The following is a 26,065-nucleotide window of genomic DNA, read 5'->3' as shown; positions in this document are numbered from 1 at the left end:
TATGAAAAAGTTCATATTACATTCTTTTTTTCATTGGTTATGTGGATAACGAGTTACTGTAACTCGTATCAATTCAGTGGCTGAAAAATATTTACCATTATTTTTTCAATTAATTGGGTTATTCAAGTAGTGTCGGAAAGTTTAGAAGCAGAGAAAAATTTTAATACAGTTGTCACGTCATTTCTCTATCCTTTTTAATTTTTCGACACTACTTGAATAACCCCATAAAAAAGCATTCCGGGATGTAGTAACTCATTGTCTACGTAAGTGACCCCAAAAACTTCTTATCGCTATACGTCTACGTATTAACTTCACTGACAGGAGAATACTTTTGAAGGTGTTCAGAAAATATTATTCTTTCCGTTTAAAAATTCCGCTAAGACTGTCTGTCAAGATATGAACACTTGAGACTTTTTGCAACAAAAAAAAACCAAACGCTTCAAAATACTGCAATTTTTATTGTTTTGATAGATTAAGAAGCGATTCAATTTGTTAGTGTAGCAGATAAATATGCTATTTTTTCTATTTAGAATTTAAAAAAATTAACAAGTATGCTGAAAAATTATATTTAAGGTTTTAGAAAACTTTTAAATTCTAAAGAAAATTGCTTTAAAAAAAGTCAATTAGACAAAATCATTGAACACTTATTTTTTCATAACTTTGATTTTTAACTTTGAAACTTCAGTTTTCCAACTTTTAAAAGCTGTTCAAATAGAGAAAACACACTATATTAGTAAAACAATACAAGTTTTATTCATTCTCGGAAGATTTCAAGATAAACAAGAATCACATTTTCAAACTTGTGACTTTCAAATTTTTCAGACGAATTGAAGTTCACAACGGGATAAATACAAAAATCAAGAATTATAGTTGAATTGAATAACTACGCAAAGGAGATTAAGACCCGACATATGAGCTTGGCGCAGTTCTATTTATCAGAAAAGTTCGTGGGGACTTTGTTTCGTCGTCATGTCGATGATTCCAACTTCCTGAAAAATTGTATTTTGAATTGAACTTTTTAGTCAGAAAAAATTGTGAGTAAAATGTAGTTATCTCAAGTAGATGATTCATCCTACAATTTTGTTTGAAAGTACTCACTTCGAGTTCCTCTTAAACTATTCTTTCTGGTCCATGGGAAGAATAGTGCTCGGAACGTGGAGAGATACTCATTGGACATGGTGCAATAGAGAACGAAGCTAACAGAGCTGTACAACAGCGTCAGCATTTCCATCAGATTTCCCACTGGATCGTAATACCGATTTCCGAACTCTTCACCGTAGATAGCCACGCACAAGTTAAGAATACCCATGGGTAGTTCTACCTGGAATCAGACATACGTTTCATGGTAATCATAGACAAAATAATATAAATAATCGTAACAATACAGCAATCACATACGATCAGACATTAAATAGTGACTAACCATTACACATAGGAGTAGAATGATGACGAGCATTCGTGTTGTGCGCGGTCTGGTCGTCAACTTTCTTTTTGCTTTTCTCTCGGAGTTGGTGCAAATGTTGGCACCTTGTGTACGCTTCCAGTTTTTACGCCTTCGTTCTACGCTTTTCAAAGATCTTATAAGAGCAATGAGTAGTATTGAGAGAATTAACGACGGAAGTAGTTTGAACACAATACCAAATGCCCAGAAAACTGCGGACACGAGAAGTGGACTCTCTTGATAACTGAGGTCGTACAATGGACCTTCCATTTCGCATTGCAAATCATAAGCAACGTGGTCACGAGCGACAATTTTAACCTGAAACATAGATGAAATCAGATTCGAGATATGAAGATTAACTACACAAACCTCGGATATGAAAAACAATGGAAGACTGATGATAGGAATGATGATCCAAATGATAACGTTTGCTGCGATTGCTGGCTGGCATTTATAGATGAATCTATTCGCTTGAATTGGAAACTTCAGTGCACAATACCGAAACACTGCGACAACGATCGTCGTTGTGAATGCAACTGAAAAGTATTTGAGTACAGTAATATGCTTGCCAATCTAAAAATACTTACTTGTATGAAATACTGTATTCAGGTTGACATTGAAGAATCTATATCTTGTAAATGCTTCGGACCATAATAATTGAACACTGCAAAAAACTGGAACATTGTTTTTTTTATTTGATGCATGACGTACCATTGATATCTATAATACTCAAGCAATAAGTAAAGGAAGTAATTGGTCGCTAGGAGCCATTGTGCAATGGAGAGACCTGTGAGCAGGATGTTTATTGGGGTTCGCATCCGTTTTCTGGAATAACAGGTACATTCATCCGTAAAAAATAAAGAAATATATAACTTACCTTGTGAGCACAATAATATTGAAGACGTTTGAAGCGGCTCCGAATATACAGATAGAAATTGAAAGAGGAATATGAATTTCATCGTAGTACTGCAAAAAGGACTTGTCAGTTATGGCTCGCGACGAGACATTTGTTGCATTTTCACGACCCGACAATCCGAGTTCCGTCCATTTCCCCATTTTTTCACTCTTTCACGTTTCGGAACGAGCCCGAATAGGGAAGCAAATATGGGAAAGCAAAAAAGATTCCGGTTCAAAATGCTGGAAAAGCTTCAAACGTCCATTCACAACCGGATTATCCCAGCGACAATCTCTAACAACGAGATAGCAGGAAAAATTGGACGACAAAATAAATATTCGTTCCAGTCAAAACGGAGTGGGAGGGAAAGGGGAAATCTAGTGAAATCAGTGTTGGAAGTTCCGCCCACTGTGTAGCGCGTGCCCCTGTCTATCAGCTAATTATTTTTCAAGTTGTGTGCATCGCGTGTCCCCCCAAATGACACCATACTGATTCACTGGTGCCCAGTCAGAAACACATAGATGAGTCTCTGAAAGACTAACTCGCAGTGTGAGGCCGTAAAACGGGTTTACGATCGGCTCCCAATAGAGTCTCGTACGCAACTAACACCCAAAGTACACGTGCAGAATTGCAGAATTATTTAGGTCATTTGAGGAATGGGACACTACTCCGAAAATGGGGAAAATGTTTGAAACTGTTCATATGCCGCTACATTAGGTCCTGATAGGTTTTGTTCCCCCAAAATGTTTTAATTTTCTAAAATTAAATTTTCCACCTTTCAAATTAAAAACAAAAACAAAAGTACGGAACAAAGCATTCGTTTCTCCAAATCGTTCCAAAAAAGTTCACGTTTTTGTGGTTAATTGTAACTTAGAAAATTAAAACATTTTGAGGGTAACAAAACCCATGAGTACCCTACAATAAATCATAATAGCAAACTTTTCGAGTCCAATTTGACAAAATTTTCCAAAATTTACATTCGGAGTTGCTTGAAATTTCTCAAACAGTCCAAACTTTTAGAAAACTTGACAATTTACCAAAACTTTGATTGAAATTTTTTGAAAAATCGGAGCATTTTTGAAGTGTTGCACGATTATATTTGACTATTATGAATGTGATTAAATAATATTCCCACTGATGATACTCCAACTTTGATAGTTTCACATAAGTGTTTAAACCAAGTGAAAATTATATTTTCGATGTAAATTTGTCTAGACAGTGACTTTTGTCCTATTATACAATTTGAAATTTCAAGGGTTCAAACTTTTGAGGTTGCTTAAAAAAAACGTCCATGCTTTTTGATAACTTGGTAATTCACCACAACTTTTACTGAATATTTTGAAAAATCTAAGAATGTTTGGAGTGTTTCACAATGATATTTGTTCATGTCAGACTATCATGATTGTAAATTCAAACCCCCCCCCCTCTTCACTGATGTTACTTTACTATTAATAGTGTTTATAAGTGCTTTAAAAACGTTCAATGTTCTTGAATATTCAAAATAGAATGTTGCTTCAACACATCTAATCTCATATCTTGAGACATTTTGCTCTCCGATTAGTGATAACAATTAATTTTTCCTAAACTGTTCTTTGGCAAATATCAAAATTGAAACAATGATCCTATGGCTTCTATCACAAATTTGCAATTTTTCCAAATTTCCAACGCGTCATCAAAACCACCTCCCGAGATTTTAATGCTTTGAACTCACCATGGCAAACATGTGGATATAGCATTCGAAGTATGTACAGATCAGTGTGTCATTCATTGCTGAAAAGCTGTCATTGTGTTCTATGATGTTCTCCATCTGCAACAAAAGACCTGTGTTGTTTTCAAAGTTATGCAGGGAGAAGAACAAGAAAACGTGAGGAAACGGAGGTGAAGGCAACAGAAAAAAGATCAGGAAAAACCTTTTGACGTTATATAAATTATTAAATCATGAGCATTATATAAAGATTTCTGGAGTATAGAAAGTTCCATACCTTAAATGAGTTCAAAATTCAAGAACAGTACGTAGAAATGATTAATGTCTAGTCTCGGGAACTTATATTCCCCTGGCACGGTCTACCGTCATATAAGGTTTTCGCAGTACATTCTGACAAATTTATTGTTGCAGAAAGAAAAAAAGAAAATTGAAAAAGACACGAACGCAGCTTGAGATAAATAATTTTCGAATCCGGTACACCGTCATTCTCCTACAAAATGAAGGAAGGTTGACTGAATAATTAAATTAATGTTTTCTTTCATGCTATTTTCAAGACAAAAGACAAACCCGGACACTGATCTGTCTATTTGTAAGTGACAAGTAGAATAATATATCAAGGAAAACAATGGACGAGGGATGAACATTTTAGTGTTTGTTTCAAATCACATTTCGAACTCGAGGCGACGTTTTAAATCTCCGCTACTTTGCTCTTTTGCACTCTGAATTTTTGATCATCAATGGAAATCTTACATCTTCAATATTTTCAAACGAAAAATCCAGCGGTCAGTTGAGAGTCTATGAATTTAAAAGTATTTTTCAATCGTCATAGTATAAAATTTTCCATTTTTGTGGAGGAATAAATTGCAAGACTTTTTGAGTTGAATTTTTGAGTTGGATATAACCATTTTTATCAACAGGAGCTGAAACTTTCAAAGTAAAATTTCAAAACAGTTAATGATAATGTAACAAACAAATACCTAATTATTCAATCAAACACTTTTTGTAAGTTTCGCAAAAATTGTTGTGAGCAAAACGACAAGAAAACGACATTAACCTCAAAAAAAACCTGTCAAATAATGCAAAAAAGTGTGATAGTTGAACGAAAACTAATTTGTGAAACTGAAAAGATGGCAAAAATTAAAGTGGTAGCTCAATTCAGCTGATTTTTTTCCGAAAAGTTAACCTGCTTTTAAAATTTTTGAAAATCTTTTTTAGAAGTTTCATTATTTAATTTGACCGTTTCAAGTCTTTTTAATCAAACATTTAGGCAGAACAAAAACCCACAAACAAAAGAGAAGCCTTAACGCTAGATAGATATTAACGACTGTTTCAAAAAAATCACAAAATAAAGTCTGAAGTCTTAAAAACGGTTTCAGTAACAAATAAAAAAGAATCAGCGAAAAAGTTAACTTTGGGAAAAAAATAATTCTTCGATGGTGACGCATAAAATAATACAATAATAGCATAGAATACGATTGGATATCTATTCTTCTTTATTTCAGCTTTCTATGTTGCCAGCTTTAAGAGGTTCCAGAAATCAGATATTTTCACTGAGTAATCCAATAGAAAACTATTATTTTCGCAGAAAATAAAAATGAAAAAAAAAAAAACTTTACAGCGAAAAATTGATTTTTAAAACGTTTGAAATTGCAATTTGTTGTTTTCTGCTACTGTCTTTCAAAACAATTAATATAGCATTGAAATGACAAGATGGGAGTGAAAAGCAATCATAAACAAAGACAAATGTGTCCGATGGATTACTGCGGAGTTGTGTTTCTTTCAGTTGCCAGTTGAAAAGTCAGAACATCATTAGAATCGAAATTCGGAAAGAAAAATGTACTTGATCGAATTTTTTAAAACAAAATTTAATGAAAGTGTGAACATCAATTAAAATGCGTGAGAATTGAGTAGGAGAGGAATTAATGGAATGGGAATAGAAAGTAGTAGCTCTAACTTGAAACCTTTCGGTCTCACACGGAACTGAAACTCTTTCCAAATTAGAAATTTACAAAGCGACGCAAAGACCTTTGATTTAAGTATTTATATTTTCTTTTGAAAACCAAAACAATAAAATTTGTGTACCCATGATGTGGGTACGATGTCTGATGGATTCTATCTAATATACGTCTACTAAATTGTTATTGTTTTCAGGAGCCGACTACATATTTCGGGATACTTTAGGGATTGTGTCAAACCCGGGGATGTGATTCTTGTCTTCTAAAACATTCTTGTAAAACAGAACAAAATCAGAATGATTCAGAAGTTTTGCATTATTACTCGATACCGTGCTCAAAAGTCTAGACAATAGAGATGAGTTCTTTCTCAATAAAATCACAAAACAAAAAATTTTGAAAACGAAATTCCTGGAAGGAAAGTTTTCATGGAAGGAACGCACCACTAGGGGAATAAAACACGTAACATAATCCCTTTAAAAATTTTCGATTATCAACTTCATTCTTTGAACTCAATTATAAGCTTGAAAAATGAACAACAAAAACCACAATTTTGCAAAATTGTTGACGATGAAGAGCCGAGTTAAAGTCTAAAGGGAATAAGAGTTAGCAACTATCATAGAGAAAAATTTCTTAAATCTTTTTTGGCTAAAATAACCCAAACATCGCAGTACATTTGTGAAAACATGAGTTCTTGATAGGCCTGTTAGGTAGGTCGAGATGGGTCGACCCGCATAATTTTCAGCTTTTACACGTGTTTTTCGACAAAAAATAAATGTATAAGTTTTTGACAATTGTTCTCAATTTTGAAAAACATGGGTCGGGGACGCGACCCCGACCCAAAATATGGGTCGGGGCTGCGATCGCCCGACCCGGCCGACCCAAAAAAATTGGGGCGACCCCACACCACAGGGCTAGTTCTTGCTAAACCTCGACTGGAGATTCTGAAAAAAAAGTCTTTCAAAAATTTTTCTAGAGGTTTCGTTGCAAACAACCAGTTTTTTTTCGAAGTTGACATAACATCTTAATAAGTACCGCAAATTTTAATATACATAAAAGAAAAAATTAATTTTTGAAAATTTTCTACTTTTTCAAATCTTCTCAACGGAAAAATAACCTCTTTCTCAAATTATAAAAAGTTTTTGTTGCAAATATTAATTTTTTCACGTATTTAAAAAAAACTTTGGTGATAGAAGCTGTAGAAATATTTGAAATTTGCCGAAAAATTAAAATGTTTTGAAATTTGACAAAGCAACAAAATTGTGAATGAAACATTTCAAATTCCTAAGTCGTTTGTAGCCACTAATAGGCACATGACGCCACTTTATTTTTACATGGAAAAGCCAAACAATCTGATTCATCAAACAATTCCTAACTGAGATTCCGGTGAAATGTTCGAGAAGATGTTCTAACGGAAAAATATAAATGAAAATTGAGATTTGTTGTTTCCGCACCACCAAAAAAATTGCGGAAAGATGAATCGTGCAGCTAAAAACATATTCATAATGCATAAGATCAGAAATTTTCATTTCGGGATAAAGAAATGAGCAAAATATTGTTGAGAAATCTAACAACGCAAAAAAAAAACGAAAATCGTCGTTCGTCTTATTTTCAAGTAGTGTTTTTGAGTTGAAGACAGACCTCTAGATTTTTGCATTTTTTGTTGAAATTTTGTTTCAAACAAAAAAGGATGAAATGTTGATCAAAGGGTTCAAAGAAAAATTTGATTTTCAAGTGTTTTCTTCCGGTTTTTTGGAAGGAGAATATCCATGAAATGTTCATTTGAAAATAGTGATAATCATGAAGCAAAAGACAGTATTTTCCAGAATGCATCAGCATCTTTCCTCCATTATTATGCATAGTCATTAAAATTATAAGGACTCTGTTCTCTCTGGAAATGTTGGGAGAAGTGCTAGCGTTTATGACTAAACATATAATATAAAATTTACAGAAGAATTGTAAAAGAAACAAATAACAGGTGAAAACTTAACATTTGAAGCTTGAACAAGTTTTCAAAATTCCTTAAACCCCCGTGAAAATTCGAAAAAAGTAGTTTTCACCTGCCGTATTTCTAGAAAATGTAAGTTAAAGTTCAATTATTATGTAAAGTTCAGCGTGGGCTAGCGAATCAGATTTTGAAAAATATCACACGTGAAAGTTACTGGATGTTTTTTCTGTAAAAATAAACCGCAGAAACCTGACATATGTCAGCTCGCAAAGAAGATAGAAAACAGGAAAAATCTCAGTGGTAAAATCTCAGACAAACACAACAAAATTTGATCCGCAACTTTTTTTGTGATGGGTGTCATTGTCTGAAAAAAATGCTTGTAATGTGAGTTGGGAAAAAAAAAAAGAAAAACATTAAAAACACCAACCGCTCATGAAAATTACATTTTTACTGGAATAAATAAAATTCAATTTGAATCCATTCGCGGAGAGGAACAGAAAAAACTCAACTGATCACACATTTTGAGTTAATAATATTTTTTATATTTTGCAGAGTGTTGTTTAGTATTTGATGACGGAGAATAGGTTATTATTATTAGAATGGTAAGAACACTTCATGGTGGTTAAAAATATCAATATTTAGTGCTTGGGGTACGTGCATTGCATAAAAGTTGAAGGGGTATAATTGATCATGATGTAATAATTGCAAAAGTTTATGACATTTAGACTGAAGAAGCGAGTTTCATTTTTGACTAAACTATGAAATTGTCAATTCATGGTCTGTTGGGATGGATTATCAAGCATTGTGAATTTACTAAATTCGAACAGATTAACATTATTTATTCTTGAAAAAAAATTGCTCGGTTTCGTTTGATTTCTGATAAAAAAGAGATTCCGAAAAAGGCTATGAATTTTTCTGAGATCTCTGGAATCACGAGACTAGTCACAAAAAGACAGAAAATTTTGAAAGATCAAAACTTTTAGAAAAAAGTAAAATTGTACTTGACAGTGAGGAGCTGGCTTATATACTCCTATACTAGTCTAACATGGCGAATAGTAATAGTGAAACTCTTTCAAAATACAAAGTTTTTTTTTTAATTTTGAACATTTTTCTGTCAAAGTTTTGATAAATGTTAAGTATTACAAAAATAAAGACTAGTTGAAAATTCGAGTTTGCTGCAAAATAAATAATTGTAGAAAAAAATTGTCATAGTTCCAAAAGTATGATAATTTTCACCGCCTTTTCACTGCTCATGAAAAATATTTCAAAATTTCTATTTGTTTTTTAAAATTTTACCGAGATATTCGGTCATTTAAGCAATATACGACTAGTTTGAAAAAATTCCCTGTGACGATACTTCACCTTTAACTAGAATATCTTAAATTCTGAGAAATCTTCAAAAATAACAAGATCTAAGAAGAAATGAAAAACAAACCATATAAAATATAAATATTTACAATTGTATTTTACGACATTCAATATGAAAAGTGTAATGTATTTTGATAGATTTTACTTTGTACCTTCTAATAACATGTCTGCTCAAGTACAATGAACTAAGTGAACCGATTGACTCGGCCACAATGCATCTAAACTGGCCCATTTCCGGTCATTCGGCTTTCATTCATGACTGTTTGCACACATTTAATCTGAACTCTAATGTTTTAATAATAAGCTGAGAAGACAATAATTGTTCAGAAATGTCAATTACACTAGGGGAGCACTGATGAACTATAAAAATGACTGAAACGCGTCGGAGGGAACAGGGAATGTTTGTGATGTGACAGTGTTTATTATTATGTATATATATAGTATTATGTAGTATTGAACATCGTAATCATGGCATGACAACTACAAATTTAAAATAAGTAGGAATTTACGTACGTGTTCATAGGATGATGGGCATCGTCACTCTAAATATCTGGACTTTGTAAGAAATGAGATGAGGAACAAAACAATCGAAGCAATAAAAGATGCGCTGCCACTCACAGCCGAAACTAAACTGAACTATCGCTCTTTCAAAAATTTGCGCATCATATCCTCTATGTAATTAGAAGCAGGCAGTAATCACATATTCTGGATCCTTCATTAAGCTTTACACAAGTTCCAAGAACTTTGTTTACTAGCACTCAGATACTATAAGCGAGTCACCGGAAAGCAGGAGGACCTTTGGTTTCTTAGCCTCGTCAAATTTAAGGTGCCAATTGTGGAAAAAAAATCGTGTGACCGAAAGAGTGAAATAAATTATGGCGAATTTAAAAGAAGAAGCCGCACAATATCTCACATTTTACATTTCCGTCGACGCGATTGGTTGGAAAAACGTGGGAGAGTAATGAAAATAGTTGAATGAAAAAGAAAACAAATGACTAACTAATAAATTAATACACATCATTTACCAGACAGATGTAAATATTGAAAAGAAACGGCATATGGTATGTATTTAAAAAATAATTGAATTTTAAAAAACAGGAGACACAAACGAAATAAAATTGTAATCTCACAAGTTTACTGAATGAGGACATTGTGGAAACGGCAACAAGAATCATCAATTTTTATAAATAAAATAAAAAAATGTGTCTCAAACAGGTCAGCTGCAGAAAGAAAGAACCTTCTAATAATATTTTAATACTTATGTTTCAAACAAAATGGAAGTTTGAAAATTCTCATCCCTAGGTAAATATTGCAATAATTAGTAAAACGTTTTTTTTTTCAAAATCCCCAAAAAAAAACGCCAAATAAAAGCAAAATAAGAACTTTGCTTACTAAAATCCCATATGACATAAAACAAGTGCTCAATCGAGCCACCTCCTTTTGAATTTTTATTTGAAGATCACTTTCAGGTTGTGGATCAGATTAAGGGTTAATCTAGTGCTTAACTGATTGCGTTTTCAATGAGTAATGTTTGAGATGGGAGTTTGTGACGCTACTCGTGACACAAGACAAAGACGTGTAGTTGCGATGAAAATTTTGAAACTTGCAATTAAGAGATCAAAAAACTTGGCTACATGAATTTATATGTGCAAATCACGTTGCATAGTAGCACTATCAAAAGGGCGGCGGAGTCTATTGTCTATTTCCATAATTCGGAGTTTAATTTGTTCTCTCATTCAGTTTCTACTACCAGCTGAAACTTTTAAAAAAAGCTACGCCGCGGCGCGTAATAACAATGTTAGAGTACTTTGCAAAATTTCAAGAACTTTTGATTTATGACGGAATTCGGATTGAGGGTGTCGTATTTCTTCGGCCCACTCATGTTTTCCTAAATATTCTTTGCTTTTTTGAACTGTCTGTAATTTACTTGAAAGGACATGTAACATATGGAGAGGTTGACTTTCAAGTGGGTCCACGTCATGAATCCTTCAAAACTTTCACTGAAATCTAATTTTCAGATTTAGCTGTGGGTGCATTGGATACAATCCGCTCAGGAAAACAATCCCTAGACATAAAAACGAGGTTAAACTAAAAATTCTTGAGCTTGATGTAATCTAGTCGAATTGAGTGACGAGGCAAAATAATGATTATCATACAATTTTAAGCAGGAACATTTTCATTAACTATTCCTATTTAGAAAAGGCGAAAAATAGACAGGAATAAAAATTATTGAAAATTGAAAATCTGAGGGACGTTACTGATATTGCTGTTAAAGTTAAATCCACATTTTCTGACAAGTCTTTAAAGTTGAAAGGGTAATTACTATCGTGGCCCGACGTCTACCGGGTTTCGCGCGGTACTATACACCGTATTTCTTCATTATGGCCTCCTTATTAGACTTGGACTCCCTATTAGTATTGCATACGGGAAGACCTTCGAAAAATAGTATTGCAACCATACTAATAGAAGAAATACGGTTTGTATCGCAGCTGTTTTGCGCCCTGTGAAGGTTTTGATAGTGCTGCGTGAATCCTGTTAGTTGTCAGATCATAAAATTGCTTACACTTCCTATTTTAAAGATTAAGATGAAAATATATTTTTGAAAAATATACTTGTGTATTATATCCCCGCCTAAAAATACATAAATATTCCTCACGCTTTCATTTTTATAACTATAAAATTTTTATTTAAAAGTGTGGGAATATAATACATAATCATTAAAATAAAAGTTCAAAACTAATATGTAGTAAGCTGCCCTGTGCTAGTTCTAATTTAGAAACCAAAAACTATGAACCTGAGCTCAAAATATAAAGTCAGACTGACAATACTCAGGAATTCTGGCAGACTAAACCCGTTCCTTTTCAATTTTTTTTTCACAAGTTCCTTCTCCTTTCCGCTAAAAATTAATACAAAAAACTCATTTAAACGTCACCTCATTATTGCTCTCTATTAAAGAGAGTTTTGTTTAAATGTATAGTTTTAACGAAAAGCGAGGTTTCTCAAAAAAGATGATCTATGACTTATTGCAAAATGGTGTAATGTATTCGAAGGATTATATTAAAAACAAAAGTAATTTTGAAATTATGTAAATTCGAAGAGAATGCCCATTTTGTTGATGAGAAAGCGAAAAGGTACATAGATTAATCGTACTGCGTTTGCCACCCAACCCACCCTCATACCGACCTTCTTAATCCCCTTAGTGTGTGACATTGGTAAAAATGTAATTACTGAATATCCAGGGAACCTTGCAACTTCTATTCTCATGAAAAAACATATGTGAATGTCAGTTTTCAATTTCACGAATAAATCCACGAATATGAGAAAGAACGTGTCCTTCTAGGACAAAGTACACTGTACTTTCACAGTTCATTTACAATGTAATCGGCAGGAACCAAGGACATGATGCACACATATGTAAATAACGAAATGAGGCACAATGCATTGCAAACAATTATTTTCGCGATTCGCGCATTATGTTCCGTCATGGACTATGCTAACGAAGGTTTTATGCGCATATTTCAAATAAACTGTGTTTTTGGAATTATAATACTTCAAATAGCACAACTCACAAAAATAAGTAATAATATTGTATTTGTCGTGGTTATTATGTATATCAATTGTGTATTTACGTACCAGTTCGAAAAGCGGTTTGATCTCGAATGAATATAATCAAGAGATGTCGAAAGCAGCTGTGAAATTTTAATAAGGTCACGTAAATGCTTAATTCTGAGATTTGGAGTTATTGCTTTTAATCGCTACTCGGTAAACACAGTAACATGAACCGTTCTCAGAACATTTCAAAATGTTTTTCGTGACAAATGAACAGCGATTTAACCCGGAAGATTTGATAATGAAAAAAAGTATTTTGAAAATTAGTCGGTCTTTAAATATTTAATTACATTTTACTGGGCAAAACATTGTGAATATTTCAGTAACCTCTGAAAATTTTTCTCACATTTTCAGACTGCAAAAAAGAAGGAGGTCTGAGTTTAAAAGGGATTATTTCTAATTGTGCATACATAATATTAAAAAGGAAAACAAGAAACATTTTCGTTAACTTGAATAGTAAATTTCATTATAAAAATCAACCTGAATAAAAATTTTTTATTACGAGCCTCTACTACGCACATTTTGATATTTTTACTAAAAAAATTAGTCAAAAATATGAAAAAAAAACTATTCTGTCAGAATTAATAAACATTCCTTAAACTTACTGAGCATATTTTCGAGTAGGACTTAAAAAATGAACCTGCTTTTTAATATTTCATATATTAATAATACTAACAACACTGCTGGCTATTTTGTTTTCTTGTGGCTATTAATACTTTGGGGAATACTTGTGGCTTACTAGTTAGAGAAAAGTAAAAAAATGAAAAGCTAGCAAAAAGTTTTAAACAAATAAACTTTCTAATTACATTACAATAAATACTTAGAAATGTTAAATATTTTTTAAACTACAGATAAAATGATTTTTCATCATAAGTGAGTTGGAAGAATAATGCTTACAAACTTCAATGCTAATAACAAAAAGTAAGGCTCTTCATAATTCTCAGTCAAAGTTTTGGTAGATTACCAAATTTTCAAAAAATGTGGACTATCCTAGTTATTTAAAAAAATGTTGCGGCCTCAAATTTCTAAAATTTTCAAACACAAAATTTTTTTAGAAACGTTTCACTAAGAAATTGAAATATTTTAGCACGAATGAGCGGATTAAAGCATTTTTCAAAAGAAAAATACAAATGAATGTTTAAACAATTGAACTTATAAATCATACGATTTACTACGGTATGTAATGCCTTACAACAGTTATTCCAGGAAAAAATGCGATAAAAAAAGTGACAACACTAGATACAAAGTCTGACAACTTTTCATATGATTTCCTGTAAAACGAACATGACATGAAAGCATTGGGGAATCAAACAAATAACAAATTCTTTTCAATCACATCATTGGCTCGAAAAAAAAAAAAACTTCCAAAAAATTCGAATAGTCTCAAAATAGCATGAACGTACATGATTTTATGAACACTTGATTACTGAAAACTTTAAATCTATAATTTTCGAGCAAAGTTTGACCAACGGAAGCGTAATTATGAATGATAGGGAAATTACTATAGGTGATCAAAGTTGGCAGCTGCAAAATAATTATTTTTCTAACAAGAAAAACGTGTTATTGACATTACATACAAAAAAAGTTGAAAATTTTTCAGCTGGAATTGAGAAATAGCGATTAAAATCCACCGACAAAAAACACGAACGTTAACATCTTCCCATACTAAAAGCAATACCGCCAGAAAATACATCTGTGCTTCGTTATAAACCCAATGTATCAATTCAACAAACACGAGATGTTGTTTTTCTTGTTCTCAATTTTTAATTGTCGTTGTCAGAAAAAAAAACGTCAAAAACGGAACAGATCTCCTCGAAATCGAGTGAGATCAAAAATCAAAGTGTATTTTGGTAACGCGTCGCACACTTTATTCTGCCACATTTGAAAAATGTTCAAGATATTAGGAAATGGAAGTGAAAAGAAAACACAATAAGACTTTCAAATTAAAAAAATTTAATAGAAAAGGTCAAAAAAATTTTGTCGATTTGTGTTGTTGTGATAATATAGTGTACATACATTCATGAAAAAAGAAAGGAACGTGACAGAAGAACAAGGGGAAAGAGGGAAATAAGGATTGATCAAAATGAAAAGTGTCAGTTATAGCCGGTCCGTCTGGAGTATCCTCGTCATTATTTCCCAATACGTGGAGTGTAGAAAAATGCTCGTTTTCCAACACGCGCCATGTAGAGTCTCTTTTGGACAGAGTTTTGTGATTCGGAATTGTTACTGAAAAACAAAATTTTAAAACTTTTTTACATAAAATGTATTTTTCATTTTGCTTGAACCTACTTCAAAATGTTACTTCGTTTTCCGACTCTTGGGTATGGCACTAAGAGAGCAGATGATGGATGTGGAGCCCGAGCAATTCGTTGCAAGGAGAAATCTGAAAGATGTAGATTTTTATAAGGGATTATTGTATTACATGTACATACTTGATATACTATATACCTACTATTAAATCATGGTTAGATTCTCAAAATGTTTTAGTGATACTGATGAAAAATCAATTACCATTATAATCTAAAGCCGTTGACACTGGAAGGCTAAAAATGAGCAAAGTGGCGACGATCCAGAGAAGCATTGTTCCTGTAGAAATGTGAACAGTTTATGTTGAATGACTGAGAAAACTCAGTCAGACTAACAAATAATATGTGCAAGAGGGGTGTCGAATATCTACTCGTCCAGACCAGTGACACTTTAAGCCGCCCAAAGTCCCACCTTTTTTAATTTCCGTTCTGGGAGCCACCGGTCTTGTGACGCTTTGGCTTATCACCCCTGCTGTACTACACCTACTCACCTCTTGGCCGACAAAAAAAAACGATTCCGGCTATTTTCAAAAAAAAAGGAAATTAATAAAAGACAGAAAAGGAAGAAAAACGAGTGAAATCACTATTTGTCCTATTCAAATGTGAACAAGAAAATCTTACCAGGAATTCGAGCCGACGGAATAGTCAAAATAAATATGGATATAGTCGTCACTCTCTAATATCCAGGCATGCGTTTTTAGCTGTCTGGTTGTAAACCACGGTTGTAAACCAGCAGAACATTCACATTTGCACACCCACATTCCCTTTTTACTTAATGAATCACCTTTGGAGAAAACGAACAATGTATTGTGAACGGGATTACGGTCATTTTTTCAATTTGCAAATTGACCGTAACAACGGTCACAACACATTGATGCTTCCTAACAGAATGCCGAATAATCAATAAGAAATGTAGACGACGGAAGGAGGCCAGCTCGCACTGATTGAAAATGAGCAGCAACAGTTAGTTAGACTGTCAGTTGTTTGCCACACGGATTTGACGGACCCGCCCAGTTTGTCAATGGATTATTTGCTGCGTCTTCCTCATTCCACCACACAGTTCGTTGACAGTACAAATTCGTACAAAGGGATTAGAAGCATTCTTTAGGGAACAAGTGCGCTTCTTGCACTTTTTGAGTGATTAGAATTGCCTTGACAGGCAAATTAAACAATTGTTAGAGTTTGAGTGTCCGGTTTTGCAGACTATTCAGACTGTGAACTTAAAGATTATTTATTTAATTTATCTCAGTTACGTATTCATCATAAACTGAAAATATTTACCTCAAACGTTTGAAAATTCCAGTCACATGTGTAGATTTTGTAAAAACAAGTCTCTGATAAACTTCTGAAATTCCTGATTCACTCGAAAAAGTTTATTTTTGCAGCTGAACTTGTGTTTTGGCGAGAAACACATTTCCGGGTTAAGAATGCGTAAACGAAAACAGTTTCCAGGTGGTTTCAGGTACGAGAATGACATTCCAAGGATATAACGAACGTAAAAACAAAGCAAAACTAAATATTCGTGAGAGTCAGAGCCTCGCAGCAACAGCATTGTGAAAGTACCGCCATGCCCACCAACATTGCGCACAATGCGCCTATCGCAACTCTCAAAATACAGAAATGTGAACAGTGGTCGTTTTGGCTCGCGATTTATCGTGCTCATAATTGGTACATCACAAATCAACTGTAGGCTTGGTATCCGCAAATTTTTACAGCACGTGTTGTCAAAATTGCCCTCCAAGGATCAACTTTGCAAAAAACATGGAGAAGCTGTCGTTTGTTGTCCTCAAATTAAGCCGCGGGTATTATTAGTTCGTTTCGTTTCTCGTCTTTATTTTCATATTTGGACATCACTTTGTAGGTCCACCAATGATTTTAAAAAGGTTGTGCCAACAATATGTGCCAAATATTTTAAGAAAAGTTTATATTTTCGAAATTTATTTACGAGAGGAATCCGAGTTATTGCTGAAGTGTTTGCAGGTAATAGCATATGCTGCCTGGCTCCGATCTATTTTGTTGCTTTTCCTAAATTTTAACGAATACCTGCAGAATCTGAATATGAATTTTTTTGTGGAAAGGCAAATTTGACCGTAAAATTACTTGTCCTGTGGTCATAATTTCTGTAGAGTGTTCACATTTCAATAATCACATTTCAAGTAAATAATAAGTTTCATTATCTCAGAATATTATCTAATTTTTTAATCTTAAAAAATTTTAATATTCTTGTAATTTTTGCAGTTTTAAATGAGAATTTGGATTTTATTTCAAAATGAATATATCTATGAACCTAGGGTTTTTAGATTCACTTGATAAACTTGTATACATATTCATACTTCTTTTTGTCTCAACGCTGAAAACATACAAGCGGATATAATCATAAAACCCCATAACCATAACACTGCATAATTACTTTTTCCAACCCACACATGCATGTCCATGCGCGCCCACATTTTTTGTTCTGATGGAATATTGTTCTACGTGTATGATGACTTTTTTCCAAATATCATTTTTGCTAACGGCTGCGGAAATAATGTGATCCGCCCACGACAACCTCGAGACCCAGCCGCATTCAAGCATATATTTCTATTTTCTTTTTGCATATTAGTGTCATTTTCCTATAGTGCGAGTTATTTTTTTAATTGAGACTTTTGCGATTGTTTCAGATGGAGTTGATGTCAATTGCTGATGAAAATCGTCTCAAATTTGCTCTCTATCGTCAGATTGCTGTAAGTGACAATTTTCATATTTTATCTCGAAATAAATGAATTTTCAGTACGACAGACGCCAAGCAGCATGCATGATCGACGCAATAATGGACCAGATGCAGAATTGTCACGTAAGAATATTGTTGTTCTAATTTCATACATTTCAAAAACGGTATAATTTTGCAGCTTACCGTCGACTATAAAATCCAACTTTCCCGGCGCGTCGTAGTGGCTCGTCGCAGGTGGTTCAGGGAGTTCTTTTTGGACCTTGAATCATACGCTCTAATAGATTTAATGGTATGAACGCATACTTAAAATATGTAGCAATCAGTAAAACATTTTTATACGAAATAGAGTTCAATACAAAAAATTTTCAATCGAGTACATGAAAAAATAGGTTTACTACAACACATGGAAACAGGTCTTGCCACTTATTTTATTACTCTGCCGGTTTTTTTCTTGTTTAATTAATACACAATCATTTCGCGATGTGTCATTAGAAACATCATTTTTTAAACGCAAGTGGGACACGTTGCCAACAAAATCAAAAATCCCGAAATTCTCTAATGAGACTGTTCAATTTTATTTCTTATATTCGTTGTAGAGTTTAAACAATTTTTATAAATCTAGCTAAATATACTTACCCTCACTATTTTTAATTGACCCTGCCTACTTGCTGGGCATTGATTTTTATATATTTTCTTTGCACATTTGGTACTTTGTCGGTCGATGTGTGCCCAAAGTTTATTATGGTTTGTGCGCAGATCTACCAAAAATAACTCAAATCTGCAAAAAGAGTCAGTGTTTAAATACAAATCAATTTATATCTATTGCATCACGGATAAGTTTCACAAAATTGGACAGTTCAGCTAAATTTAGCAATTTTCATTTGAGACTTTGAACTACCATGAAACGTTATTGAAAATTTTAAAAGTTTTATAAAAGAATTGAAATTTTACGTCATTTTTAGTCATTTCAAACATTGAAAATATTTTGCTAATTCATTACCTTCAAATTTTCAACAAGAACACATTGCTAACATTGTTGTAAGAAAACGTTTCAGAGGCTGTCTTGCCGGATCTACGCCTGGAGCAAGAAATTGTCTGATTTGTTCGTCACAAACGCACGAATGATTCGGGATCGAATGTCGCGAATTCGAGAGCTCAATTTCAATCGTCGAAGTCTTCAATGGTGTCTTTAAATTGTTTATTTTACAATCTAGCATACTTTGTTTAGTATTTTCAAGTACATTTGACTATGCTGAACAGTTTTACAAAAGAAAAAAGAAGCACTTAATATGATTTTTCAGTACTTTTGAATTAAAAAAAAACGCTTTTGATGCATTTTCTGAATTTTTTAAAATAATCTTCCGTACAAGCTAGCATACTTTGTTTAGGATGGGGCCCCTCGGGGATGGGAGCCCCTTGGGGATGGAATTTTCAAATTCAGAACGGTAGATGAATTTTCAAATTTAGAACGGTAGATGAATTTTCAAATTTAGAACGGTAGATGAATTTTCAAATTTAGAATGGTAGATGAAGTTGCAAATTTAGAACGGTAGATAAATTTTCAAATTTAGAACGGTAGATGAATTTTCAAATTTAGAACGGTAGATGAATTTTCAAATTTAGAACGGTAGATGAATTTTCAAATTTAGAATGGTAGATGAAGTTGCAAATTTAGAACGGTAGATAAATTTTCAAATTTAGAACGGTAGATGAATTTTTAAATTTAGAACGGTAGATAAATTTTCAAATTTAGAACGGTAGATGAATTTTTAAATTTAGAACGGTAGATAAATTTTCAAATTTAGAACGGTAGATGAATTTTTAAATTTAGAACGGTAGATAAATTTTCAAATTTAGAACGGTAGATGAATTTTTAAATTTAGAACGGTAGATAAATTTTCAAATTTAGAACGGTAGATGAATTTTTAAATTTAGAACGGTAGATGAATTTTCAAATTTAGAACGGTAGATGAATTTTCAAATTTAGAACGGTAGATGAATTTTCAAATTTAGAACGGTAGATAAATTTTCAAATTTAGAACGGTAGATGAATTTTCAAATTTAGAACGGTAGATGAATTTTCAAATTTAGAACGGTAGATAAATTTTCAAATTTAGAACGGTAGATGAATTTTCAAATTTAGAACGGTAGATAAATTTTCAAATTTAGAACGGTAGATAAATTTTCAAATTTAGAACGGTAGATGAATTTTCAAATTTAGAACGGTAGATGAATTTTCAAATTTAGAACGGTAGATAAATTTTCAAATTTAGAACGGTAGATGAAGTTGCAAATTTAGAACGGTAGATAAATTTTCAAATTTAGAACGGTAGATGAATTTTTAAATTTAGAACGGTAGATAAATTTTCAAATTTAGAACGGTAGATGAATTTTTAAATTTAGAACGGTAGATAAATTTTCAAATTTAGAACGGTAGATGAATTTTCAAATTTAGAACGGTAGATGAATTTTCAAATTTAGAACGGTAGATGAATTTTCAAATTTAGAACGGTAGATGAAGTTGCAAATTTAGAACGGTAGATAAATTTTCAAATTTAGAACGGTAGATGAATTTTTAAATTTAGAACGGTAGATAAATTTTCAAATTTAGAACGGTAGATGAATTTTTAAATTTAGAACGGTAGATAAATTTTCAAATTTAGAACGGTAGATGAATTTTTAAATTTAGAACGGTAGATAAATTTTCAAATTTAGAACGGTAGATGAAGCTGCAAATTTAGAACGGTAGATAAATTTTCAAATTTAGAACGGTAGATGAATTTTTAAATTTAGAACGGTAGATAAATTTTCAAATTTAGAACGGTAGATGAATTTTTAAATTTAGAACGGTAGATAAATTTTCAAATTTAGAACGGTAGATGAATTTTTAAATTTAGAACGGTAGATAAATTTTCAAATTTAGAACGGTAGATGAAGTTGCAAATTTAGAACGGTAGATAAATTTTCAAATTTAGAACGGTAGATGAAGTTGCAAATTTAGAACGGTAGATAAATTTTCAAATTTAGAACGGTAGATGAATTTTTAAATTTAGAACGGTAGATAAATTTTCAAATTTAGAACGGTAGATGAATTTTTAAATTTAGAACGGTAGATAAATTTTCAAATTTAGAATGGTAGATGAATTTTCAAATTTAGAACGGTAGATGAATTTTCAAATTTAGAACGGTAGATGAATTTTTAAATTTAGAACGGTAGATGAATTTTCAAATTTAGAACGGTAGATGAATTTTCAAATTTAGAACGGTAGATGAAGTTGCAAATTTAGAACGGTAGATAAATTTTCAAATTTAGAACGGTAGATGAATTTTTAAATTTAGAACGGTAGATAAATTTTCAAATTTAGAACGGTAGATGAATTTTCAAATTTAGAACGGTAGATGAATTTTCAAATTTAGAACGGTAGATGAATTTTCAAATTTAGAACGGTAGATGAATTTTCAAATTTAGAACGGTAGATGAATTTTCAAATTTAGAACGGTAGATGAATTTTCAAATTTAGAACGGTAGATGAATTTTCAAATTTAGAACGGTAGATGAATTTTCAAATTTAGAACGGTAGATGAAGTTGCAAATTTAGAACGGTAGATGAATTTTCAAATTTAGAACGGTAGATGAATTTTTAAATTTAGAACGGTAGATGAATTTTCAAATTTAGAACGGTAGATGAATTTTCAAATTTAGAACGGTAGATGAATTTTCAAATTTAGAACGGTAGATAAATTTTCAAATTTAGAACGGTAGATGAATTTTCAAATTTAGAACGGTAGATGAATTTTCAAATTTAGAACGGTAGATGAATTTTCAAATTTAGAACGGTAGATGAATTTTCAAATTTAGAACGGTAGATGAATTTTCAAATTTAGAACGGTAGATAAATTTTCAAATTTAGAACGGTAGATGAATTTTCAAATTTAGAACGGTAGATGAATTTTCAAATTTAGAACGGTAGATGAATTTTCAAATTTAGAACGGTAGATGAATTTAAAATCACGAAGTTGTCACGAAGTTGTCACGAAGTTCCCCTAGAGGCCCACATCCCCGAGGGGGTCACATTTCCTTACAAGGGAAGTCTTTGAGGGGGTCCGTAGATTTGGGGTTCTCATGCTAAAATTCCTACAGAAGAGGGTTAGTTATGATCTCTCCAAAAAATTTAGCTGCCCCGGTCAAGTTTCAGCAAAGTTATGACGTTTTGAAATTTCAGTTAAAAACACCATTGAAATCCACTGTCTTACCATGCAATGCACGCAAATCTCAGCTTGCGTGACCACCGAAAATGTGACACCCACCACATTGAGTTGAAAAATGTCCTCGGTGGCCGAGTTGGGAGTGCGCGCGTCTGATAAGATTTAAGCTTTGGTTCGATTCCTTCTATTTTTGAAAAATTTTTGTAAGTTGAATAAAGTTGTAAAACAACTCATTCAAACATTTTTGCGCATTTTTAAAGTGATTTCATTTTTATTCGGGAACCTAGAATCATTGTCCGCACTTTTTGGAAATTTTTATTTTTTTCATTTTTGCTCAAAATTTCTTGATAAACTCAAAGCAAAAAATTCAAATAATTTCATTTTTCTAAACAATTATGAAATTGCTATGTTGTTGTTCAGAAATGTATGAAACGTACATTACACAAGTTTTAACTCTCTATTCTCAAGAAACCGTCGAAATGATCTACATCTCACGAACTTTGTGCAAAATATTTAACCAACTTTGAAGTTGCATAACTTCGTTGAGATAAATTATTTTGAAAAATGATCAACTAACAAAATGTTTGTTGAATAACAGTGAACAAAGTTTTAGTTATATTAGTTGATCATTTTTCAAAATAATTTATCTCAACGAAGTTATGCACTGATGAATCCCCTAATGATTTTTATCAAAATCATTAAGTTAAGGTAGATACACATCTTGTCATATGATCAAATGGTTTCGCCAAAAATCAATAATCAGACAACAAAATGTGCGAACTCGATATTTTACACGACTCTCTTTACCAATTCTGCCCCGAATTACACTTAAAACGACTCAACAGCTTAACGTTGGCTTGCCACGCCTTACTTGACTGTAAAACTCTCACTCTTACCGAACTTGGCCGTAACCTGCCAACCAAAGCGAGAACAAAACATAACATCAAACGAATCGACCGATTGTTAGGTAATCGTCACCTCCACAAAGAGCGACTCGCTGTATACCGTTGGCATGCTAGCTTTATCTGTTCGGGCAATACGATGCCCATTGTACTTGTTGACTGGTCTGATATCCGTGAGCAAAAACGGCTTATGGTATTGCGAGCTTCAGTCGCACTACACGGTCGTTCTGTTACTCTTTATGAGAAAGCGTTCCCGCTTTCAGAGCAATGTTCAAAGAAAGCTCATGACCAATTTCTAGCCGACCTTGCGAGCATTCTACCGAGTAACACCACACCGCTCATTGTCAGTGATGCTGGCTTTAAAGTGCCATGGTATAAATCCGTTGAGAAGCTGGGTTGGTACTGGTTAAGTCGAGTAAGAGGAAAAGTACAATATGCAGACCTAGGAGCGGAAAACTGGAAACCTATCAGCAACTTACATGATATGTCATCTAGTCACTCAAAGACTTTAGGCTATAAGAGGCTGACTAAAAGCAATCCAATCTCATGCCAAATTCTATTGTATAAATCTCGCTCTAAAGGCCGAAAAAATCAGCGCTCGACACGGACTCATTGTCACCACCCGTCACCTAAAATCTACTCAGCGTCGGCAAAGGAGCCATGGATTCTAGCAACTAACTTACCTGTTGAAATTCGAACACCCAAACAACTTGTTAATATCTATTCGAAGCGAATGCAGATTGAAGAAACCTTCCGAGACTTGAAAAGTCCTGCCTACGGACTAGGCCTACGCCATAGCCGAACGAGCAGCTCAGAGCGTTTTGATATCATGCTGCTAATCGCCCTGATGCTTCAACTAACATGTTGGCTTGCGGGCGTTCATGCTCAGAAACAAGGTTGGGACAAGCACTTCCAGGCTAACACAGTCAGAAATCGAAACGTACTCTCAACAGTTCGCTTAGGCATGGAAGTTTTGCGGCATTCTGGCTACACAATAACAAGGGAAGACTTACTCGTGGCTGCAACCCTACTAGCTCAAAATTTATTCACACATGGTTACGCTTTGGGGAAATTATGAGGGGATCTCTCAGCGCATAGTCCCTTTTTTATCGCTGCGTTGCTAAATATTGTCACTTTCCTTGTGGTTATGTTTTGGTTCCGTGAAACCAAAAATACACGTGATAATACAGATACCGAAGTAGGGGTTGAGACGCAATCGAATTCGGTATACATCACTTTATTTAAAACGATGCCCATTTTGTTGATTATTTATTTTTCAGCGCAATTGATAGGCCAAATTCCCGCAACGGTGTGGGTGCTATTTACCGAAAATCGTTTTGGATGGAATAGCATGATGGTTGGCTTTTCATTAGCGGGTCTTGGTCTTTTACACTCAGTATTCCAAGCCTTTGTGGCAGGAAGAATAGCCACTAAATGGGGCGAAAAAACGGCAGTACTGCTCGGATTTATTGCAGATAGTAGTGCATTTGCCTTTTTAGCGTTTATATCTGAAGGTTGGTTAGTTTTCCCTGTTTTAATTTTATTGGCTGGTGGTGGGATCGCTTTACCTGCATTACAGGGAGTGATGTCTATCCAAACAAAGAGTCATCAGCAAGGTGCTTTACAGGGATTATTGGTGAGCCTTACCAATGCAACCGGTGTTATTGGCCCATTACTGTTTGCTGTTATTTATAATCATTCACTACCAATTTGGGATGGCTGGATTTGGATTATTGGTTTAGCGTTTTACTGTATTATTATCCTGCTATCGATGACCTTCATGTTAACCCCTCAAGCTCAGGGGAGTAAACAGGAGACAAGTGCTTAGTTATTTCGTCACCAAATGATGTTATTCCGCGAAATATAATGACCCTCTTGATAACCCAAGAGGGCATTTTTTACGATAAAGAAGATTTAGCTTCAAATAAAACCTATCTATTTTATTTATCTTTCAAGCTCAATAAAAAGCCGCGGTAAATAGCAATAAATTGGCCTTTTTTATCGGCAAGCTCTTTTAGGTTTTTCGCATGTATTGCGATATGCATAAACCAGCCATTGAGTAAGTTTTTAAGCACATCATCATCATAAGCTTTAAGTTGGTTCTCTTGGATCAATTTGCTGACAATGGCGTTTACCTTACCAGTAATGTATTCAAGGCTAATTTTTTCAAGTTCATTCCAACCAATGATAGGCATCACTTCTTGGATAGGGATAAGGTTTTTATTATTATCAATAATATAATCAAGATAATGTTCAAATATACTTTCTAAGGCAGACCAACCATTTGTTAAATCAGTTTTTGTTGTGATGTAGGCATCAATCATAATTAATTGCTGCTTATAACAGGCACTGAGTAATTGTTTTTTATTTTTAAAGTGATGATAAAAGGCACCTTTGGTCACCAACGCTTTTCCCGAGATCTCATCTATTGAAACAGCTTGATAGCCTTTTTCAACAAACAATATTCGTGCTGAGTTAACCAGTGATTGATAGGTACTCTTAAAATTTTCTTGTTGATGATTTTTATTTTCCATGATAGATTTAAAATAACATACCGTCAGTATGTTTATGGTATCATGATGATGTGGTCGTGACAATCTTAAGAACATTTAGGTTATTTTATGTATATTGAACAGCATTCTCGCTATCAAAATAAAGCTAATAACATCCAATTAAGATATGATGATAAGCAGTTTCATACAACGGTTATCAAAGATGTTCTATTATGGATTGAACATAATTTAGATCAGTCTTTACTGCTTGATGATGTGGCGAATAAAGCGGGTTATACCAAGTGGTATTTTCAGCGGCTGTTCAAAAAAGTAACAGGGGTCACACTGGCTAGCTATATTCGTGCTCGTCGTTTGACGAAAGCGGCTGTTGAGTTGAGGTTGACGAAAAAAACTATCCTTGAGATCGCATTAAAATATCAATTTGATTCCCAACAATCTTTTACACGTCGATTTAAGTACATTTTTAAGGTTACACCAAGTTATTATCGGCGTAATAAATTATGGGAA

The 26,065-nt window shown here is 33.3% G+C and overlaps 3 protein-coding genes and 4 non-coding genes across 8 annotated transcripts; 1 reads left to right on the top strand and 6 right to left on the bottom strand.

Moving 5' to 3' along the window:
- Window positions 1–732: 732 nt before the first annotated feature.
- Window positions 733–4,143, bottom strand: egl-6 (G-protein coupled receptors family 1 profile domain-containing protein). Of its 2 annotated transcripts, NM_001270103.2 has the most exons (8): window positions 4,048–4,143; window positions 2,319–2,407; window positions 2,153–2,266; window positions 2,029–2,105; window positions 1,811–1,977; window positions 1,424–1,759; window positions 1,099–1,321; window positions 733–989 (listed from the first exon to the last, which is right to left on the bottom strand). In NM_001270103.2, the coding sequence occupies exons 1-8, from the start codon at window positions 4,102–4,104 to the stop codon at window positions 898–900; spliced, it is 1,155 nt and encodes a 384-aa protein (NP_001257032.1). In that variant the 5' UTR covers window positions 4,105–4,143; the 3' UTR covers window positions 733–897. The 2 variants fall into 2 exon arrangements, with proteins under 2 accessions (NP_001257032.1, NP_001257033.1); NM_001270104.3 differs by lacking the exon at window positions 4,048–4,143 and having other exon boundaries at window positions 2,319–2,679.
- Window positions 4,144–7,427: 3,284 nt separating this feature from the next.
- On the bottom strand, window positions 7,428–7,520 carry C46F4.4. The gene has a single exon (NR_071198.1). It is a non-coding gene; the product is annotated as an Unclassified non-coding RNA C46F4.4 (non-coding RNA).
- A 7,250-nt stretch (window positions 7,521–14,770) lies between these two features.
- capa-1 (LYMARV-amide) lies at window positions 14,771–15,505 on the bottom strand. Its single transcript, NM_001383591.2, has 3 exons — window positions 15,430–15,505; window positions 15,208–15,301; window positions 14,771–15,144 (listed from the first exon to the last, which is right to left on the bottom strand). The coding sequence occupies exons 1-3, from the start codon at window positions 15,497–15,499 to the stop codon at window positions 15,048–15,050; spliced, it is 261 nt and encodes an 86-aa protein (NP_001370577.1). The 5' UTR covers window positions 15,500–15,505; the 3' UTR covers window positions 14,771–15,047.
- Window positions 15,506–16,006: 501 nt separating this feature from the next.
- mir-360 lies at window positions 16,007–16,116 on the bottom strand. Its single transcript, NR_002430.2, has one exon. It is a non-coding gene; the product is annotated as a pre-microRNA mir-360 (primary transcript).
- Y23B4A.5 lies at window positions 16,055–16,181 on the bottom strand. Its single transcript, NR_071196.1, has one exon. It is a non-coding gene; the product is annotated as an Unclassified non-coding RNA Y23B4A.5 (non-coding RNA).
- A 1,699-nt stretch (window positions 16,182–17,880) lies between these two features.
- Window positions 17,881–19,255, top strand: Y23B4A.1 (uncharacterized protein). The gene is made up of 4 exons (NM_076589.4): window positions 17,881–17,950; window positions 17,998–18,060; window positions 18,116–18,226; window positions 18,993–19,255. Exons 1-4 carry the CDS (start codon window positions 17,888–17,890, stop codon window positions 19,128–19,130), a joined length of 375 nt encoding a protein of 124 aa, NP_508990.2. The 5' UTR covers window positions 17,881–17,887; the 3' UTR covers window positions 19,131–19,255.
- Window positions 18,194–18,214, bottom strand: 21ur-15342. The gene has a single exon (NR_071195.1).
- Window positions 19,256–26,065: the final 6,810 nt, after the last annotated feature.

The sequence above is a fragment of the Caenorhabditis elegans genome, chromosome X, assembly GCF_000002985.6.
Source record: "Caenorhabditis elegans chromosome X".
Taxonomy (NCBI): Eukaryota; Metazoa; Nematoda; class Chromadorea; order Rhabditida; family Rhabditidae; genus Caenorhabditis; species Caenorhabditis elegans.
This window is presented reverse-complemented; position numbering and strand designations above follow the sequence as displayed.

Coding starts and splice junctions, on each gene's coding strand:
- Y23B4A.1 (NM_076589.4), top strand. CDS start 17,888: ATGGAGTTGATGTCAATTGCTGATGAAAATCGTCTCAAATTTGCTCTC. Junction 17,951..17,997: donor CTCTCTATCGTCAGATTGCT/GTAAGTGACAAT, acceptor ATGAATTTTCAG/TACGACAGACGCCAAGCAGC. Junction 18,227..18,992: donor ACGCTCTAATAGATTTAATG/GTATGAACGCAT, acceptor AAAACGTTTCAG/AGGCTGTCTTGCCGGATCTA.
- capa-1 (NM_001383591.2), bottom strand. CDS start 15,499: ATGCTTCTCTGGATCGTCGCCACTTTGCTCATTTTTAGCCTTCCAGTG. Junction 15,302..15,429: donor AACGGCTTTAGATTATAATG/GTAATTGATTTT, acceptor TACATCTTTCAG/ATTTCTCCTTGCAACGAATT. Junction 15,145..15,207: donor AAACGAAGTAACATTTTGAA/GTAGGTTCAAGC, acceptor TTTGTTTTTCAG/TAACAATTCCGAATCACAAA.
- egl-6 (NM_001270104.3), bottom strand. CDS start 2,497: ATGGGGAAATGGACGGAACTCGGATTGTCGGGTCGTGAAAATGCAACA. Junction 2,267..2,318: donor AATATTATTGTGCTCACAAG/GTAAGTTATATA, acceptor CTGTTATTCCAG/AAAACGGATGCGAACCCCAA. Junction 990..1,098: donor TAGTTTAAGAGGAACTCGAA/GTGAGTACTTTC, acceptor ACAATTTTTCAG/GAAGTTGGAATCATCGACAT.